Consider the following 21,496-nt stretch of genomic DNA (forward strand, 5'->3'; position numbering starts at 1 on the left):
TTAGATACTGCCAAGTGGAATGGCTGTCGATAATGTGCATGAAGGTCTCTTACATGGTGCAAGGTACTAGAAGAGAAATGTGCTATGGTGTGCTGTCATGTTTGACATGTGGTCCCTGGGCTAAAGGAAATGAGTTGAGGTTAAGCCTGTTGAGATCAATGGGGAAATAAGTTAATGGTGAATAACTCAACCCATTTATTTCACTAGGCCGGCCATGCAATCATACCCGAGCCTTTGATGGAAAAAAAATAGTCTGAATAAAGATCAAGTAAGAAGGAAATTTGTTTTTGAAGGACTCTACGCAAATATCATGGGGAGAGGTATAAAACAGCCCATGCATTTTGGGATAAGAAGACAAAATGTTCCCATTTAAGAATTAGTTGTGATTTTTGCTATAACAAATTATATTTAGGATGCAGTTAAGCAGGACTGCATGTTGGAAACAATTCTCTATTTTCATTTGCTTGAACACACTGTCTCTCCTGCTGTTGCCCGAACTTTGCAGTCCATATGAAATCAGGACTGGAAGTTCTACACCCCATAGGTAAAGCAACAACATAAAATAGAAAATAATAAAATGCAAATCATGTGTGAAACGACGCAAAGACATGTAGAATTCAAAAGTCTTCAAAATATGGTTCTATTTTGAATCTATGATTCTATTCATTATGTCTGTTAGCATAATGTTCTGAATTCACAGAATCGTAGTTGGACAGGGTCAAGAAATCCTTCAGGTCTAACCCCCTGCTCACTGCAGTACTCCCAGTTAAATTATCCCTGTAAGATATGATAAATGTTTTACTGATTTTCTTTGTTTTACTCCCATTACAGATAATGAGTGTAGCTAAAAACTGCACCATAAAAACAATCTGATGTCATCAATACTAGCAGCAAAGGAGGTCCCATTGTTTTGTTTTACCAGCTCAGGAGTTGAGGTCATCGTTATTTTTCTGGTTTCTATAGTTTCACACCCATCAACAGTGTTCCAGAAATTAAATCAAATTAGTTGAGAAACTTTAACTGCCATGATAAATGTGTCTTTGGCACATTCTTATAATTATTGAAGATTTAGGATATTTATGGTGGAACAATGAGATAATGCGTTTTAAATGGTTAATGTGGCCTGTTCTTTGAATGCTTTTTATTTTTACACAGAATCCTATGCATGTTTAGACAGAAAAAATGCTGGCCAAGACATGTGGGTAGTTGTCTGCCTTTTTTCTCTCGGAAAAGCTTGCGTCCTCAGTTCTTGTTTGCAAAACATTTGTCTGGATTAAATCTAATCTGGAATAGGTTTAGTAAGTGGATAGTGTTACTTGTGACTCTTGAACAAATATGTATTGTTGCATCTCTACTTGTAAAGAATTTGAGCAGATTTTAAAATTATCTCTCTTTACTTTTCTAAATCGTTCATTTTGTGTACCAAGGAAGCATCTAATCACAATTAAGCAGAAAAATTATGTTTATTAACAAGTGAGCAGAACATAACTACTCAGCAGCACTTAGCATCCCAGACACCAATGTTCTGCATGTCTACTAGAGTGCCTTGTTATGCATTACAAAAAAGAGCACAAAGGAAAACACAAGGTTGCAGAAAAATCGCACATGCTAATTCGCATGCATATGCAAACATTTAGAAATAGTTGCCATAAATTGAAATATATATACAATGTATCTCACCATAGTTCGGAAGACTGACTAGCTAACTTCAGTGTCCCCTCAGGCTGGTGCTAATTAATAGCTGAGTGTGTGTGTCGTGGGCTACAACCCCTAAGTTGTCCGACTGCTTTTAGATGCAGTGGGAGATCCTGTCACTAGTCCAGTCAGCTTTTGTACATGAAGCATGATGCAGGAGGGCTGCTTGGCCTTGGCCTTAGGCAGCAACACGTCTTGGGTTTGCCCCATCTGGTGGGGACGTGAGAGGTGCAGGAGGGGAGAGAGATGGGAAATTCAGTTGCCCAGCCAACACCTGCGTGCATGATGCTTGATGGTGTCCGTAACTTGTAAATAATCCACATTCTCTTCAGATCTTAAGTTCAGAGCCTGAGATCTTAACGCCTTAGGTCATTCTTGCTAGATGGAAAGTTATTGATCTTGTTACATGATGTCAAATCGTGTCTGACTTATGTTAACCAGAATGCCCTGTCCTTCACAGTCCTTCTGGGCTCTTAGAAATTCAAGTCTGTGGCTTCCTATATGGAGTCGATTTATCTCACATTTAGACTTCTTCTGCCAATGACTTTCCTTAGGATTATTGCCTTCTCCAGTGAATATTGCTTTCTCGTGATATTCCCCAAAGTATAACAGTCTCAGTACACACACACACACACACACACACACACACACAAAACCTGTGTTTGTTTTTCAGGATCTTTTGGATCTGATTTCCAAGGTGTGTAAGGTTTTACTGCAGAAGATTTCTATCTGCTGGGCTTTGTGACAAGAATGATTGTACATGCTATAGTTAGTTTTACTCACTTAATGGCTATTTTAAGAAGGAAATAACAATCCTTGACGAGTCAGTTTTCCTGTCAATGCACATAATTGATCTGTCCATAAATAAAAATGCAAGATTAAAAAAAATCAAGGACACCTTCAATTTGTTTTCATCCACAGATGAACCGTATTTGTCATCTTGCAGCTTGAAAATTAATCATCACTCATTTACTCAGCACACCATATGTGCTTCACCAAACTGACAAGCTTTTTAGGTTTCCCAGAAATACCAAAAAGCTTCCTAAAAAGCAAAGAGAATAGATTTAAACAGGTTCCATGGGCCAGAGTAGTCCAGGGTCAGCATCTTCAAACTTGTGATCTTTTACTTATACATTTTAAATATGTATAAAATAATATCACATCTCATGGTTTGAAACACATAAAGTTAGGAGTTACTGAATATATAGCTATACATTAAAACTTACTTATTAAATCATTAGGTGGATTAGATAATGCTATTAGTTTATTATGATCTTTTTACTTATAGGTTTTCTGACCTTAAAGCATTAAATATCTCATGGTTCATAAAAAGTGAGAAATCACAAAATATGGTATTTTTAAGAAAATAAATTCATTTATTAAATAAAATCATAAGAGGAAAATGAAATAAAGTTGACAGCCTGTAAAAGTAACAAATAATGTGTTGAAAAACCATTTGTGAAAATTATGCTATTTTTTCAGGATGATGTGAGGGCCTTAAGCTTGATATGTAGAGCTCAAGTATACCTGACCTTTAAGTGAAAATCAGTCCATGCAGGTAATAGTTCCCTGCCTGTAGACTGCTCTTCTTATGTTAGTGCTTTTCCTCATTGTTTTTCAAGGCTTTTTGTATAAAGTAGCTTTGGCATTTTTATTATGTATTAGAACTAAGGATCAGATGTATTAAAATATTCTTAAGAAATAAGTTCCATGCAGAATCATCATTGTTTCCAGAGTATCTTTATCTTTTCTGATAAAGAACACTACCTGCACTTATAAAAAATCAAAGCTTACTTCTCTATGTCTGGAACTCCTGAGAGTTCTTTCTGATATGAACATTTCTGGATACCTACTCATGGGGAAAACACTTTTTATAGGTATATGTAATTATACTTTATGATTTCTATTCCTGAACAAGAAGCTGATGTATCAGTAGGGATGGAAAGGAACCCTAATTCTATAATCACAGTTTCCAGCAAATTTGGAAATATGCTCTACTTCAGAAATATAGGGAAGACTATGGGATAGAGAAGAGGAAAAAGGTATGGGAAACAAATGTCTTCTTTGTAAAATAGTGTTTTCCTTCTCATTACACATTTAGACTTCATATGTGTTCTTACCATGCAGCTTCTACACACACACATATACACCCAAACAAATGGCTTAGTTCCCACATCATACCAAACCATGGATTGTTTTAGCAATTGTGTAGAATCATAGTGTGAACATCCAAATAGCCAACTGGGTGACTTTGGATCAGTCCTACCTCATTGAGTTGTTGTTGTGGGGATAAGGTTGAGAGTAGAAGGAGGAGAATTATATAAGCCGCTTTGAGTTTGTTGTAAAAAAAAAAAAAGTGGGATATAAATCTAAATAAATATTTTTTGAAAAAATTGTGGTGGTGAGTTGCTTGTCTGCTTTCACTTTCTGTCTGGTTAGTGCTCGCATTTATTTGAAGGTCAAGTACAGAACAGTGGCTGTAATTATAAATGGGCAGTTCTGACATCAGGACAAACCATAAAAGCACAAACCATACTTTAGATCATATTATCTGATGCTGGTAATTGAACAGTCACAAATCATGTTTTGTCAACAAGACATCACATCAAATCATACTTAAACTTCCTTCACCATGATTTGGCATCATATCTGAATACAGCGTCTATGTACATTACAGATAGTTGGCCAATGATTCAGCTTGCCTCTGTGCAATACCCAAACCGGTCCTGCAGTGATTTCAGCATTCAGTGTCATATTGCAAGATAAGTAACAGTAGCACAGCATTGCTTTAACTCTAATTTAAAATGCTGCTCAAAAGAATTATAGAGATAATGACTGGGTTTGTACAACACACTAAGCCACTGCATCCTCTAAACTTCTGCTCCCCAGGAGGTATTTATAGCCACCCCAATTAGCCTGGAATAGTTTATAAACCACCTCAACTGGCTGTGGCTTGCAGTGGGCTTTAGGAAACCTTCTGCGGTATCGAATTTCCAAACCACACAGCCCTGTGAGGCAACACTAATCAGTTGAGAGCCAGTGTAGTGTGCTGGTTAATAGTGTTGGACTGGGACTCAGGAGGTCTGTGTTCCAATCTCCACTCAGCCATGATGCTCACCTAGTGACTTTGGACCACTCCTCTCAGCCTAACCTACTTCACAGGGTTGCTGTTATGAAGATAAAATGGAGAGAAGGAGAACCTTGGAAGCTGCCTTGAGTTCTTTGCAAGAAGAAGAATGGTGGGATACAAATGCAATGCGATGCAATGCTAACAAGCTGGAGGAGGCTAAAGAAGAAGAGCCACAGAGCCCCTTGGTCACAGTGGGTTGCCACTGGACAAGGGGCTCTGGCTGAAGGCAGCCATGAAAAGTGCCCAACTGGCATTTTGTGCGGCTGTCACCGTTTCCCCCATGTTCTTGCTGATGCTGGGGAGAGAACAGGATTGCTTATGATCAGGAAGAGTGTGGGGGAAGCCACTGCAGTATGCCCACTCAAACTCCGCTGTGACCTGGGAAAGTAGCCCACAGTGCAGGATCCAACCATGTAGCCTAACTTCCTTGAAAGGAAGTGAGGCCAAGCAGCTGGGTCCCACCTTCTGCCATTACAGCAGTGAGAGTGTCAGGTGAGAGTAAGCTACTCTTCCTGCTCTCTACGGGGGAGAGGGGAGAGCAAGATGGGAAGAATAAGCTAAGAAGCATTTCCTCTCTTTCATCTTGTGGTGGATGGGAGGTGCGGGTACTAGTCACGAGGTCTGGGTACCACCTTTGCCATTGCCTGTCAGAACTGCACAGAGGCAGGGTGCACCCTGGAGGGGTTGCTTCTTCCTGCCCCATCTCGTGCAGCACCAACATGGAGAAGCACCATGCAAATAGCTCTCCAAGTGGAGGGAGGGAACTTCCCCACTGCTCGACCACATTTTGATAAATTCAGAGATAATCGGTTTGAACAGATTGCTTTCCTGCACTGTGCAGTGGTTTGGGCCTGATGACCTTCTTAGCCCTTTCCAATTCTACTATTTTATGATTCTGTGATTCTTCTATATAGCTCTTTCATTCTGTGGATATTTCTAGATTTCATTAGTATTCATATGCAAAGATAGTGTTGGCCTTTCTAGTGCAAAGCTTTTCAGGTGCATTCATAAAATTTAATGCAAGAAGTAATTTAACTTACAGACCATTAATATTTTTTACCATGTCATTAAAAACAAAGAGATTTAAGAAACTTCCAAACCACTATTTTTCATTGCGATATAGTTTGTAAATCTATCAAAAGTGGATAGACTTAGTTTGTGCCCAGGGACAGAAACTAAACCAAACCATCTGCATTATCTACTTTTCTTTCGAATTAAGGAAGTGGGATGATGTCATTATTGTCCCTTAGTGTTCTAAAGGGTTTCAATGCGCAGGCAGTCATAGCAAACGTTTGCACAGGAGAGCAATATGAGTGGATCAAAGATCAAAATCTAGACTTGGCAAACCTAAACACATGGTCGCCTTTATTCTATGGCCCAACTAATTGCAGTGCCATTTGCACAAGTAGCAATTGTATGGATATATTTTTAAATGTGTATTGTACATGTATGTGCGTGCGTGTGTGTGGGGGGGGGGACTAATCTTTATCGGAAACCTGGTGTGGGAGGCTTGATCCCTCCCCCCTTCCACACCGGCTATTACGCTTGGGGGGGGGGGGGGGGGGGGGGGCTCCTCTGGAACAAATGCATGTAAACTTCCCCAAACCTATTCAGACAGACACATTTCTAAGACAGCTATCTGGCTGTTTGAAAACTGCACTTGAAAAAATGGACATGTATTTCAATCCACTCACTTCCATATATCCCAATCCATTAGTATATACAACTATCTCCTTCTATTTCATGCATCTAGATTGTCTACCACCTACAATATTGCTACAATAAATCAGTTAGCATTAGATGTGTCACCCCTTCATTTTTGGAGAAGACATGCCATAACAAACTTTCAGGGACTGTTTATTTATATATTTCATTTATATGCTGGCCTAAGAGCTGAGTCTCTCTCACACTACTGTTTTGTGTACGAAATAAATCATTATATTATGGCAAATTAAATATGTATTACAGAGCGGAAAAAACTGATGGGCAAAGAAAACTATGCATGGAATGTTACCAAAGCTGTAAAGGACTCAGCTCATACAATAGAAGAATGAAATCTCTGAGCTCTGCTTTCCATGGCACTGTGTCCAGGATGACATGCCTGGACAAGTTTGTTCGAAAGGTCCTATTTGATTTTCTACCATTGACCATAAGAAAGGGTACTTTCCCATGTCAATTAAAACTATACTGAAATAATAGCTTGTCTATTAAAAAAAAAAAACCCTACTGTATTTGAAAAAGCCATTAACTCTCAGAGGGAGAGGGAGAGCAGTAAGCCAACTGAAAGCATGTGAAAGCAATGCACTTCTCTGCTTTTCTATCTATAGGAAGAGCTGGGGCTGTGTGAAACCTTTGGATCGGAAAGCATTAAATACATGATATTTTTCTAATATTTGTCTTATTTACAAAGTTTCATAATTAACATAATGGAATGCAGTAGGCGCCTCTGGAAAAGACAGCAGATCTGACCCAGCTGCCTATGAGGCTGCCTTTTAGCTGTCCAGCTGATGCTCTCTTCTCCAAAAGTAATGCTTCACACTACTGGGTATTTTTCTCGCACATGCACCTGCAGAGCCGCTCATCCCATCCCTTCAGGTCAGGGGTGTGATGCTGAAGATCTCAGAATTCCATCTGGGAAAAGCTCTTGGGGATGCATTCCAGAGGCAGGGCCAAAGGCCCAAGGAGCAGGACCCGTTCTCGAATTCTAAAAGTGCCAGCATATTTTATATTAAAGATCTAGCTACCAATAAGTAAGCTTTTGCAGAGGCATCTCAACTTCTTAGGATAGAGAAAAACTGCATAAAAGCTGGGAATCCATTGCAAGATTAGTGGTCTGGGAAAGACAGTAGAGCCTTTGGGTGACCTTAGGGGGCAGGCTAAATCTCCGGGCAGGCTTGGAGCTCTGCTTTAATTATATTGCTCATTCAAGAAACCTCTCACAGGCATTAAGTATCATTTACCTCGTTGCCACGATGCCCTGAACTGTGTGAAGCTGACATGTCAATCTGCTTTGACATGGTTAAGGTAGTGGCTTTTGGGATCTGGGCAGATCCAGGACTCCAGCTGCTGGCCAGAAGCAGAATAATCACCACAGTACTTGCAGGATTGACCTGCTGGCGCTCTCAGCCTCATGATGGGTGCCAACTGGGAGAACTGGGGGACGAGCTGTATCAAAGGAAGCCTTTACCTGTGCAAGCAGTTCAGTAATGTAAGTTTACTCACTAGCTGTTTAGTTCCTGCATCTTGCATAACCAGTGCTGCCTCTGGGTCCTGCTTTGTCTTGCCATCTGCTCGCTTGCTGTCTCATCTCAGCATTCCAAGTCTTCCTGCATCTTGTCAGACCTTGCTGTATTGTGTCCTGCTGTATCATGTCGTGCTGTCACCCCTCAGCTGTGCAGCTCTTCCTGCTAATTGCAGTGTGTTCTAGCTCTCTTATCTCACCTGACCTTGTTGGATCTGGTTCGTGCTGAGCCTTGCTGTATTGTGCCTTGTCTTGTCTCACCTTGCTGCCTTGCTACCTTGCCTTGTTTGTCACACCTTTGCTGTTCCTGAATTCTTTCCAGTTATCCTGCCTCAGGCAACTGCTCCCTGCTCTTTTTGTCTTTCTGGTTCTTGGTCCTTAGTTTGTTTGTGACCTCCTGCTTGTCTAGTCCTGATACACAGTCCTGGTTTCTGACTTCAGCCTATTCCTTGACTGTGACTCTCCCTCTGACTTCACTGTTGGACTTTAGATTGTATCTGGACTCTGGCTTGCCTTAATTCTGTTGCCCTGGTACCTTTGTCTTGACTCCTGATGCCCATGTCCTGGACCTGACAGTGAACTTTATGCCATGAAAACTATCCTGTATCATCTTTCCTTGATTTCTAGAACAGTTAGTTTGTCAGTGCTGGACAAGACATCTCTCTTTCCATGAACACCTTGTTAACTTCATTTCTTAGACCAGCAAGGTGAAAACAAATATTTCTTCATCTACGTGTCCCTGAATTCATTTAATGAACTAGGCTGGACAGTTCCCTTTGTCCTCCCCTCTGGTAAGACCTGATACAATGGATTATGTTTCTTTGGATTCCATTTTGATCCTTCATTGACTGGTCATGATGTCATTCTAACCCCAGCAACCAAGTGTGAGCCATATGCCATACTTTCTAATGGCCTCTAAGTAAGTTACTTTCAAGAATTTAGAATAGGTTAGTTAAATTCATTAATGGTTCTATTTTAAGTATCCCTTCTTGCCTCATTTGAAACTCAATGAGTTTGGGCTGGAGTTTGGGTTTTCTGACCAAAACCAAATGGAAAAGTTTTTCTCTCCTCATGTTACAGTTTCTTGTAATAACATTGCAAGAGCATTTGGAACCATGCCTTTAGAAAAGGAAGTGGGGCACAGTCCATGGGCTTGTGCAGGTACACACAGCTAGGGGTATCCCATCACCACCAGGCAGGTAAGTGTTTCAGATCCCCAGAGTCCACATTCTTTAGGAAGCGAGAAGGAATAATGGCAGCAGGTCCAGTCAATAATGAGTATTCTTCTCCTAGGAAGGGAGAGGAAGGCTGGCAGCTTTGTGTCCCCATTACCATCCTATTATCAACTCCCTGAGCATTCACTTGCAGTGGTCATGCTACCCAAACCTGCATACATTTGAAAGGGCTCTCTGAGTAAAATCTAATACTGTAATCGAAGACAAGAGTCCATCAGTTTAGTCATGCTGTCCAGGCTTTTTCTCATGAGTAGTTGTTTCACTGAAGTAAAGCTATGCAGAAAAATGCAGCTGAATATGACATGTCCCAGCTTGTTTTCTGTAGAGTGCAGTCTTACTAGTATCACTCAGTTTTAAATATGTCCATTATTTTTGCCATTTTGAATAATTGTGACTTTCTCTTCTTTCTTGTTGAACATGTCTTCAGAATGTCTTCAGTTTTGTCTAGAAACTGCCTAGTAAGTTTCAGTAGTTACCTAATGGCCATTCTGTCCTGTGTGATGGCATTTAGCTCAGTTTGTGGGTAGAATCAGGTATCTGCCCATTGGTGTTATTTGCAATAGCCGTCTGGAAACCAGCTTGCAGTTTGCAGTCACTTCTAGTTGTCATTGGTGGCCCTGTATGTCCTGATGTTGATGGAGACTTTTGCCAGCTTTGGCTGGAATTGCCAGAAGTGTCCTTTTCTAGTTAAAAATGATCTAGCCATGGTAACCCATTCCTTAGTCTCATCTGAACTAGATTAAATTGATCTCTGTGCTATCACCTTTGAAGAGTTTTCACAGACTGCAGCTTTTACAAAACTCAGCTTCCAAGCCCTTAATTGGAGCATGTCAAATGTTATCTGCATTGGTTTCACTGGGCTCCTGGGCCCAATTCATACAGCTGTGCTTTACTTTTTAAACCTTACTAAGTAGGTTGTTTCCAAGAGATCAGAAGGGCCTGCACATCCCCTGTGGATCCCCTGCACCTCCAGGTAGGGCTGGGAAGAAGCACTGTCTATGATTCTGGAGAGCCACTGCGAGTGACTGTATATAATATTGAGCTCTGTAGACCAAGGGTCTGAATCGGTCTAAAACAGCTTCCTATATTCCTTTTGTAAACAAATTTTCTAACATGCTTAATGTGTGATGCATATGAAAGCTATGAGGGAACTTTCTTTAATCCTACATTATTTTGATTTATGTTCAAAGTGTAAACCTCAAGATGGCCATCACATGCTGGTTACTTTCAAACAGCATAGTTTGAAACCAGTATACAAGTATGTATAATCTTAGACTGATGGAGTGTCTCTGTGCCGAAAGCTGTCACCTCCATTTCCCTAGTGATTTATATTATTTCCATTTCCTAGGATATAATAATCTTTATTCAACTTTAAGGGTTAACATAGCAGAACCAAGACAAATAATGGAGCACAAATGAAGGCTGATGGCCAAGACATGGTTTTGCTGTCAGAGGATATTTGATTCCAGTAGTCGTGTCAGCAACAGATATGCCAACTAACCTGTTTTACTTGTGCCATCCTTCAACAATTAATGACTGTTCTCAAGCACTAACAAGGTATTTAAAATGACAATTTAGTGTTCTGTGGGTCTCAGGAGTCTGCCAAGAATGCCAACAGGGCATTCAGACTTTCTCTAGGTCCTCATCTAGTGCTCACACTTCATGTAAATGTTCATTGGTTATCTGGTGCGGTTGTATGGATGCATTAATTCTCAAGACCATTTAGCCTTTTCTAGTTTCCAAAGCAGTGAAGACATGTCAAGAAAACTAAACTAGTTGCACATATTTGCCATAGCCTGGAAATGCCTCCTCTGTCTTGCAGGTCTGTTTTATTCGGTTCCTCCGGTGCTTGGCACAATAACAGAGATTCAGTAGTACATTATGACTGAGTTGTGGTTTTCCAGGCTGTGTTTCCAACAGCACAGGAAGTGGTATAAAACTCTTTTGTGATTCTGGCCTTTGTATGTCATCGCTATTACTTGGAAACAGGCTCTTTGTAACTTCAGGAAACACTCATTAAATACATAGATGTATTGCTGAGCATGACACCTTGTTTTATTGTAAGGCTATGCCGAGCCCATTTGGTAGTGGATGGTATACAAAAGTTTTAAATATAAACAAACAAACAAACAAACAAACAGAGAGTTATTGCTATGCAATTCTGACTTCTTTTCCCCAATTCACAAAGGTCAATAAAGCACTAATTAATTGCATTTCAGTGCAAATCCTGTCCTATCTCCAATGAGAGAAGGAAATGTGGCTGGACCACAGGAAAACCAAGACAGACCACTGTGTCTTGCGATACATACTTAGCCTAACATTTTTCAGAATCAGGGCTACTTCTTCCTGGAGCAGAGTCACCTCAGTCAGCATATTTTGAATGTCACAAAAGGGCATAAAATATTGAATTATTTACTTTGTTACTAGTGTATTTATAGTACTATAGATGGGGAGAATTGCTTATGGGATTGTCTGTCTCATTTGCCGAAATAGCTTGGCTGAGTTTGGATACTATTCACTTTGACTTGGATTGGTTCTGCTGAAGGAAGAAAACCTTGTTCAGGACTGTTCCATGCTATTAGTCAAACTTTAGTTTTTCAACCAAAAAAAAAAAAAAAAGGTTATTAACCTGCATAAATTAGTTGTAATTGTTGTTAATTGCCTCAGAATAATAGAAGAACATTATTTAGGCAGTACAATAGTGACTGGAAAAGCTATAAAAAGTAGTATTTTAAAAAGATAGGAAGCAGGCACTGATCCTATTGCATTAAGAATTCATCCACCTTGGCAACCATTCCTAATATATTTTTGAAGTGGGGATCGGTACTGTCCCTAAAAGGAGGGCCATTGTCATCAAGAGAATTGGTTATTTGAATTGCTTTTTAAAAATAAAATCTAAATTTGTCACTTATACATGAAAATGCAAATAATTGAAATGATTTTATGTGAGAATTGCATTAAGTTCCCCTGTGCATCCGGATGTGCCCATGTAGAGAATTTAGGACAGGCAGCATACAAGGTGAAGGGAAAATGGAAGTAAGTCTTCTGCCTGTCGTTTGTATCCAATTGCATTATTCCACTGATGGAAGGAGCTCTTCAGGTGAACCAAAAGAGGGTAATTTCCCTTTTCCTCATAGCCACTTTTACACTCTCAACATCTACTCTGGATGTCTGGGAAGTGCTCTGGAAAGATTTATAGATGACACAAAAGGCTGCAGAGGAAAAAGGGAGGAAAGAGGAAAAAGAGGTTTCTGCTACTGTGACATTGGATTTTTAAGCCAGTACTAGGAAGAGGAGCTACAAACATTTCACTAGAAGACTTAGCATTAAAATTAATACTGCTTAAATACTCTTTGCTTTTGCAAGATTGCACCCAGAGTTGTTGTCACACAAAGCAGTAGTAACATCTTAACTGTACTGCTGAAATGGGAAAAGATCATATTAATTTACTAGAACAAATTCAGTTAATCAGATCTATATTTATAAACATTGTGGCTCCCGGAAATCAAAATCCACAGGCACAAACTACAGGTTACAGTTTGTTATATCCAATGAATTCATTAAGTAGTGGCAACATGTGTGTTTCATTAACAGAGAATTGGAAACCATCCAGACTATTCACAGAAACAATATTGCAAAGTGTTCATAGGAATGCAAGCACTGTATATAATGAGCTTTGGACATATCCTACTTAGGAAGCATAACTGAGTCAAAATGATGCTTTGCAAATGTAACTTTTAAAAGTTTGTTTTTGTTAAGATTTTTGGTCTTTGTGTGTGTATCATATTTTTCTTTTGATGTGACTTTCAAGCATTATGAGATTGTTACATTAGGTAAAAGATGATGCCTTTTCACCAATACTCATTCATGGCATATACTATTGACTCTAGGGAAGAAAAAATAAACGATTTTCTGAGAAGTCTTACTGAAAAGTAGATGAGCATGTACCAAATCAAAATTGGGTCAATTCTTCAGATTACAAGTGGAAACCAACTCACTGTCCTGTGGTTTAGACCAGGCAGCCAACACTGCACCCTGCATCAAAGTGATATTATTTTGGAGAAAGGAACTAGGGATACCTGGGAATTTCACTGGAGCAAGGCTAGAACTCTGGATTGTGGCTGGAACAGAATGGAACTTGGACTCACTACATCATGTCTGATTCTGGGCCGATTTCAAAAAGAGCCCGAAGTCTCTGGCACAGTTTGTGGCAATAGAGACTTTGGAAAATGTAGGTATAAACCAACAATGGCCTAGGGCTGTCTCTAGAATAGTCTTTTATTCCCCCAAAAGAAGGAACACATAATAAACAGAGGACACAGGCTGACCTAGCATGTGTATATGCTCACTTGTAGGTATGAGCTACCGTAATATTTAGTTCTTAATCTTTAAATTGGACCTGGACCATATAACCTTTGAAACAGAGGTCTGCCTCTGTGAAGTGGTGCATATGGCTCACAAGGCCTACAATTCACACGCCCAAAAGTTTTCAATGCAGTAAAGAGTTAGTGTGTCAGTTGTAGAGCACATGCTGACAATGCAGATAACCCCAGATTAATAATATTGTCATTATTTATATCCTGCCTATTTGTAGTGGCTGGGATTCAATTTATAATATCTTTAGGTAGGGCTCGAAAAATCCTGCTTGAAAACCCAAAGAGCTGCTGTCAGTGAATTTAACTCAGTTACCAGTAATCCTGGATTACATGGACCACTGTACCCGTGTGCCTAAAACACCCCTCAACACGTTCAAAACATCCTAGGATACAGTCTAGCACAGGCCAAAAATGATCCTGGAAGTAGATTTTTCTCCTGGATGGTGAGGAACTGGTGACTCAACTTCACTATGGAGCTTTGGCGTTTGCTCCATATTGATGTTTTAGCGTTTTCACTGCCATTATACCATTTTGGAGGTCGTCACGTGTGTACAAAGCAAGCAAGCAAGCTGTAATAGGCCTCACTGTGCATGCCATATACATTTTTTGGAATATGTTCTGGAATTGGTAGAGCAGAACGTTTCTCAGTGGAATTAAGTTTGTCTGTGCATCCTAAATATAACTGTATTTATGATTATGGGCCAGGATCATGCTCCTGACTTGTGCATGTTGTTAACTCCTTGTTCAAAGGGTTTCCTTGTGTGATTTTGCAGGTTAAAGATTAAACAGATTGTATGCATGGATCATCATGTATGCAGCTTGCATCATCATGTATTCTTTTAAACTGTAACTGAATGTGGAATAGGTTCAAAATAAGCTATTTTAATTTTGAGCTCAGGTCATTACAGATACTAATGCATATATGGAGAGATATAAAATAACATATTCATAATTATGTTATTTAACTTGACTTGTTAAAAACCCAGAATGGAAGATAGGGTTGCATTAGTTAAATAAGCCACAACCAGCTCCAAATATCACACATAATATTTTACTTAATACTAGTGTTAGGTTGTCATTTTTCCCAGATGGATCACCCCAGAGTTCAGTTCAGCCATTTCTCTTTTCTTGGCTCCTGTTGTTTTCCCAGGTTTAAATTACTTTCGGCAAATGCAGGTGCCAACTGGGATGCAATGTGGGAACTGTACAACTTAGTGATAAAAAGTTATTTAATCAGTAAAGCTATGAACCTTGCTCCCTCTGCTGAAAGCTATGTGAAACTCTGCACACAGAACAGAGCTATACGAGTGAGAACAGTGATGGAGGTGCTTGTGTGGAAAAGTTGCTATGGTAATGCCTAGAAAAGAATTCCACTGGTTTCCTTGGTAAAAGCTTGCATGAGGTTTGGAGTCTGTTCACGGAGCAGTTTTCAAAGTACCAAAGTCAATATAATGAATAAAATGTGTTGGAATGAATTTGAGTCCTTTGAAACAGAAAAGTGGTGGGATACTTTTTTTTTTTTGTTTCCATGGAGCATTGCAAACGTTCCTGTGCATAGAGAAAGAATTAGTTAAGGGTCTTTATAATTCCACAGTACTTCATTTTCATCCAATCATTCTATCTGGGGTATAGAATTGTGATGGGATTGGGCCATGGATGGGCTTGGGGAGGCAAAACAGAGTCTTACACACAGGTTTAGATTAGTTTATTAGACTTTAGTTGATGACTATCTCCAGAATTTTCAAGAGTTCCAGAGTAAATACCTTCTGTTCCAAGTAGAAGACTCCCTTCTTAGGCAAAGAGCTGCTGATGCAAGATGCATTGCCTGTAAGACTGTCACATTCCTTTTACACTGCTTGTGGGTTCCTTACTCCATCCTGCCTGCTGTAGTTTTGAATGTCTGAAGAACTCGTACATTTCCACTTATATCTCCCCATGTAAAAGGGATTCCGGCTTCCCTCCAGAAGGAAATGAAAACTGAAAATGAGGAGGCCCTATGTCATCCACATGAAGGGCTCTTAATATTACCACTGAGAAAACATTATGCTATTTTTAAAAGTTGACAGTTTCTTGATATCCGTTTATTTAGAACTTTTGAACTGACTATTTCGTCTGCCACTTGCAGAGAGTAGTCATAAGAACTTTGCTGTCTTTTGTTTTTTTATATGCCCATACCACCATTTGCTGTCATTAATATTACTTTAAAAAGAAATGATGAGGAAATGAGGAACTGTTAAGATGAGTAACAGTAATTGCAATCTGAATGTCCAATGTGGGACTGAACAAAGAAACTTTATAGTGGTAAATGTCCCAAAGTACACATTTAAATTTGCCATATACTTACTTCACCATATTTTCAGGAGATTTTATGGCAGGTCAAAGTACTCTGGCACTTTCCCATGCCTGTACAGCTCTTTTGGCTCAATTCCTAATCAGTTTGAAAATCTAAAGCCTTGCAAAGGTAGCAAATTAAGACATGATTTTAAAAACAAATTAGACCTTCTCCCCTCAGAATGAGTGTTTGTTTTGCTTTTTGTCTCATGATTGGAAAAAGAAAATATACAAATTGCATCCAGTGCTGTTGGGCTCTATACTTTCTAGCTGCTTCATTATTATATATAATAGTACTTCATAATTATGCACAGTATCCGGTGCAGCCGTCTCCATGTGCCCGTGATAACTTTGGGGTTTCCATTTTCCAACGATGACAACCCCTTTATTACTACATAGCAAAGTACTTTTGAACCAACCAAAGGCAGTCTGTTTTATGGTACAAAACCCAGTCATTCAAAGACAGGTTAAAAAAAAATCACTGGGTGCAAATATGCCCTTGGACTTTCCTAAAGTAACCTTTAAGTAAGTAAGAAAGTATCCTTTCTTTGGATATTTGCCTTTGAATCCAGTCTCAACAATTTTGATTTCAGACAACACCATTGCAGAACTCAATGTTATGGACATCCCTTATTAAAGACTGAAATGCCATATATTCGATGTTTTTGCATGTGTGCATGCATCTGGGTTTACATGCACTCTATAACTTGCTTTGCAGAACCTTCTGCTCTAAAGATTACATACTGCTAGGAGAGGTTCCTGCTCATGGGTAGGTTCATGGCCTGCATTACCTTCATCACCCTGCCATTAGTGAAACTACCAAGGGAAATTTGTTTGGTTAGTCATCATGGCTCTGTTGAATCTTTAAGTATTAGGTCTGGGTTTCCTCAGGGGATGAAGGGAGGGCTTATCTGTTGAACTGAATGGAACTGTCATCCAAGTAAATGCCCTGAAGAATTGCAGTTGCTTAGACAAACAAAGGTGTGGGCAGGGCATTTTACAAAACCACACTTCCTTAGTGGGTCAGTTTCACAAAGTTTTGGTCAAATCACTATTTCTCCCTGACCTTAACTCATAAATACCTGATATTTCAATACCGTGCATGTTTAGAGTGGAAAAAAGGGCTGGAGCATGCTGGGAATTATAGGGCCTTTTCTGCCTAGACATACAGGATTGTTCCCTAGTAGCTTGCCCATGAAATAACATGAATACAGTTGCTTTTATATGATCAAGTATGAAAGCTAAAAACTAGTAGGTGGGATCCATAAATCCATGTAAATCTATCATCCATAATTGAAAGCTGTACTTTTAAATGCTTATCAAAATATTTGACATAGGTCACCAAAGCAAGCATCTTTTTGTTATTCCTATTCCCAGCTTGTGTTCATTTTAAGACAGTAAAAATAAAGCAAGTTTTAAATCCAGAATTTAAAACCAGTACATTATGTTAGGTACTTTTACTTATTTTATTGATTGATTAATTAATTAATTTTATTGGTTCAGTATATTTATCTAGAACCTCTTTGGTCAAAAGCACTTGTGGTGATGTACAAGCTAGATAAAGACAACTGAATAACAAAACAAAACAAAAAAACAGCTACTAAAAACCAAAGGAGAGATTTAAAGCAGAGGGTGATTTCAACATCCATTAAAGACTCAATGGAAAAATAAGGTTTTCAAACCTGTATTCTATAGTTTTCACAGCCTTCATGACAATGAAGGGGCTGACCATAGCTTCCCCCATGAAGCAGTTTGGTGGTTGCGATGCCTTTACAAAAAAGACCCTGGCTTTTGATGGTGTGACATCTAACAAGCCTTGAGTGCATGACTCTAAATTAAGGGTAGGTTCATAAGGGAGGATGAAGTTGTTCAAGTTGTCCTATCCCAAAACAGTTTGGATCTTTATAGATGCAATACAGCACTCTGAATGGGGCTCAGAAACAAACCGGAATCCAGTGCAAGACCGGTATACTAAGATCTTTACAACACACACCAGACACTGTAATAAGATCTGTACAACACATTCTTGCCGCTACATTTTGCACTAGTTGAGGCTTCCACTCTTCAAGGGCAGCACCACATAGAGAGTGCTTCAGTAATCTATCCAAAAGATGACTACAGCATGGACTACTGTGACCACATCGATCTTTCCCCTTATATTTTGCACCACCTGTGTAGTACGGATGGGGAGCGTCTGGCCCTTGTGCCAGTTTGGACCACCAGGCTGTTCCACATGCCCCATAGGTCTTCAGCCAAGTAACTTTTCAAATCCTGCACCTTCAGAGCAAGTGTGGGGAGAGGAATCCCCATTGTTCTCTCAGGTAATTGGTCAGAGATAGCAATGGGGATATTGCTTTCCATACTGCATGCACTCCAGTTGGGTGGGTGCTGGATTAAGGAGAATCGCCACGGTTATTTTCATTCAGAAACTACAGTGGGGATTTCCTTAACATGTCCCAAATCCTCCTCAACAGAGGAATGCAGTACAGCTGAGGCTACCCCAGTTGATGAACTGGGCGGAGTAGCCCTTTTCCATCTGGTCCTTCAAGCAAGGTGGTTTTGCTGGACGAAGCCTGCGCTCAGTGAAGCAAGCCCCCAGCAAGGCACTGCTTCCTCATCCACGTGGGAAAGTTAACCTGGGTCCACAGACAAGGCACTGGGATTAGAGGCTATGGCCAGTGCCAGAGGGTGTGCCAAGCCCCTGACAGCAAGGAAGTGTGCCACTGCCTCCTAATGCCTGGGACTTGGCACATCGCAAGGTGTGTGGAAGTTTGGGCGGAAGTGACTCCCCACACATGTATAATTCCATACCCCTGTGTGTCAAATACATTATTAAAATCAATTTAGCAAGCATCCCTTTTCATATTAACATCTTCTATTTTCACCTGCAAGGTGGTGGGCATCCAAAACCAGAGAAAAAGCAAAACATTAGACCATGTTTTGAATCTTTTTACATAGCTTCAAGTCAGACTGTTGCTGAAATGTTACCTTCTCTTCTGTAAACCTTACAGTGTATTGTTTTCTTCATCATGGCAGAGAAATGAGCCCCTTTGTGTAACAGTGCATCTATTATTCACCTTGGTGCTACAGACCTGACCAGAATGCATCTGCTCATAGCGTTAGAGAAGTATGACTGGAACAGCAGTGTGACATAATGGTTGCTTTTCTTTCTTTTCTTTTTAAAAGATGAACAGGAGTCAGTGCAAAAGAGGACTTTCACCAAGTGGATCAACACTCATCTGGCCAAGGTAATATAATATTCCGATTTTTGTTTAACACCATTTTGAAATCATAGTTATCTACAAATTGAAGGAGGAACTGCTATTCAGAAAGAGAGGCTGTTTATCTCTGTATGGTTAACACGTAGGTTCAAATTGTTTGTGACTCTGAGGGCTGGGAAGCGAATAATATTTTCCATGTCCACAATGATTTAATGCCCAAAAGCTCCTCCATGATGAAAATTGGTATGACAGTAGAGGTTATTAGCTATTGTCACGGAGAACTTATGTTTCCTGTATAATACTGAACAGGAAGATAAATGGAAAGGGAAAGGTAAGAATTTGATGTCCTTGTGCTTCTAAGGACTTTTTATTTCTGAAAATAAATTGAGTATTCTCTCCATGTGTTGTATGTTGACAACCCTAGAAGGGTGACCTTGTCATTACTTTGACTATATTTCTTAAAGAATATGCGAGATGGAGTTTCATATGCATTTTCTGTGCTTGATTTGGATGAACTTCATCACATCAAAGGTTTGCAGTTAAACTGGCAGTACTGTGAAGTGAAAGAAAAATACTGCTAAACTATTTACAACAATTTTTTTTCTGAAAAGCAGTCAGTCAAATTTTTTCAAATTCATTTTTGTACCCTGAATTTTCAACATGAATGGATGCTATTGATTAAAAACAAGTTAAATTTTGTATGGTTATAATTAAGCAAAAAGGTGATAGATCTTCGTGCTGGTAGTGTTTTTTATTGACACTGTAATAGGAAAATAATAATTTTTTATATTCTTAAAAGGAAGTATATTCGGCTCTGGCTTTCCTTTTTGGAAAATGTCAACAAAATTATTCAGCAGATACTTCTCCAACTCAGTGACCTCAAAGCAATTTCTTGATCAATTTCTTATATCATCCCTAGTGTTGGATTGGTGTAGGGAAAGTATGGGGAGGAAACAAGCGAACCTGAGAGCCATTGCTGATGTCTTTCCATTGTCCCAGGGGAAAATTCAAAGGTGAAGCATTACAAGGAAAAAGGCTTCTCTACTGCAAGAAACTCTGTGGAAAAGTTAGAAAAGAATCTTTCCAATTCCTAGACATAGCCATCATTTGTAAAAATTAAGACAGCTCAATGTCAGATATTTTGATGGATTGGTGAGTTTGTAAAACGTTCTATGAGCTTTTAAAAATATGTTTTATATTAAGAATCACACTTGAAAAACACAGATGTACCTACTCATGTAAACAAGCCTCAGACAACAAAGGAAACATTAAGGATGTTGTTAAATCTTCCATTGAAATAAATGGAAAAGTTAAATGGCATCCTTTTTTTCTCCAGAGTATGCCAGTCTCTTGAATAAATGTCTGTCAGAGATAGACTTACCAAGAAATTCCATTAGTCTTGAGAACATAAGAGACATGGAGGATCAAACTAAAGGCCTATCCTGTTTGTGCAGCCTCCAGTTTCCACAGTGGTCAAGCATATATCTGATATGAGTGCAGTAGCACTTTCCTGCTTATATTCTCAATCAGCTCATAGTCAGAGGCATCCTGCTGATCCTGATACTGGGAATAATATAGTAGCCATCATGACTACTAACCGTTCATCAGTTTACCTCCAAGAATAACTTTGCATCCTTTTTAAAGTTATCCAGGTTGGCAGCTATCACTACATCTTGTTGAGTCCTGGTTTAACTACGAGCTGTGTGAATATTCACTGCGTTCCACCAATTAATTTCAGTGGATGATCCCACCTACAAGTTATGTAAGAAAGGGACAAAATTCTGTCTGTGCATTTTCTTAATACCATGCCTAATTTTATACATCCTGCCAACCTTGCCATTCGAAAGCATGCGAATGCAAGTAGATAGAAAGGCACCCCTTCGGCGGGCAGGTAACAGCGTTCTGTGCACTTCAGTGTTTAGTCATGCGGCCACATGACCACGGAGACTGTCTGTGGACAAACGCTGGCTCCCTTGGCTAGGAAATGGAGATGAGCGCCGCCCTCTAGAGTCAGGCACGACTGGACTTCACATCAAGGGGAAACCTTTACTTTACCTTTATAGTACAAGTTATCTAATATTGGACCATATACTGCTTCATTTACAAGGGTTATAGAGGAAAGGATCACATCCTTGAGATCTGCGGGAGAGGCCCTTCTCTGGGAACCCTCCGTGAAAGAAATTAGGAGGGTAGGTACTCGGAGGAGGGCTTTCTCTGCGGTGGCGCCCAATCTATGGAATGCGCTCCCCAGAGAGGTCCGCCTGGCG

At 39.7% G+C, this 21,496-nt stretch overlaps 1 protein-coding gene across 8 annotated transcripts in view; it reads left to right on the top strand.

The window, feature by feature from the left end:
* The window catches only part of SYNE1 (spectrin repeat containing nuclear envelope protein 1), a 317,660-nt gene that overhangs the window by 27,966 nt on the left and 268,198 nt on the right, over positions 1-21,496 (top strand). For all 8 annotated transcript variants that reach the window (XM_044422636.1, XM_044422576.1, XM_044422595.1 and 5 more), the window contains exon 3: positions 19,195-19,256. In XM_044422636.1, coding sequence (XP_044278571.1) covers positions 19,195-19,256 — 62 coding nt within the window. The remainder of the gene's footprint in view (positions 1-19,194; positions 19,257-21,496) is intronic.

The sequence above is a fragment of the Varanus komodoensis genome, unplaced genomic scaffold (assembly GCF_004798865.1).
Source record: "Varanus komodoensis strain SLA01 unplaced genomic scaffold, ASM479886v1 scaffold1, whole genome shotgun sequence".
NCBI lineage: Eukaryota > Metazoa > Chordata > Lepidosauria > Squamata > Varanidae > Varanus > Varanus komodoensis.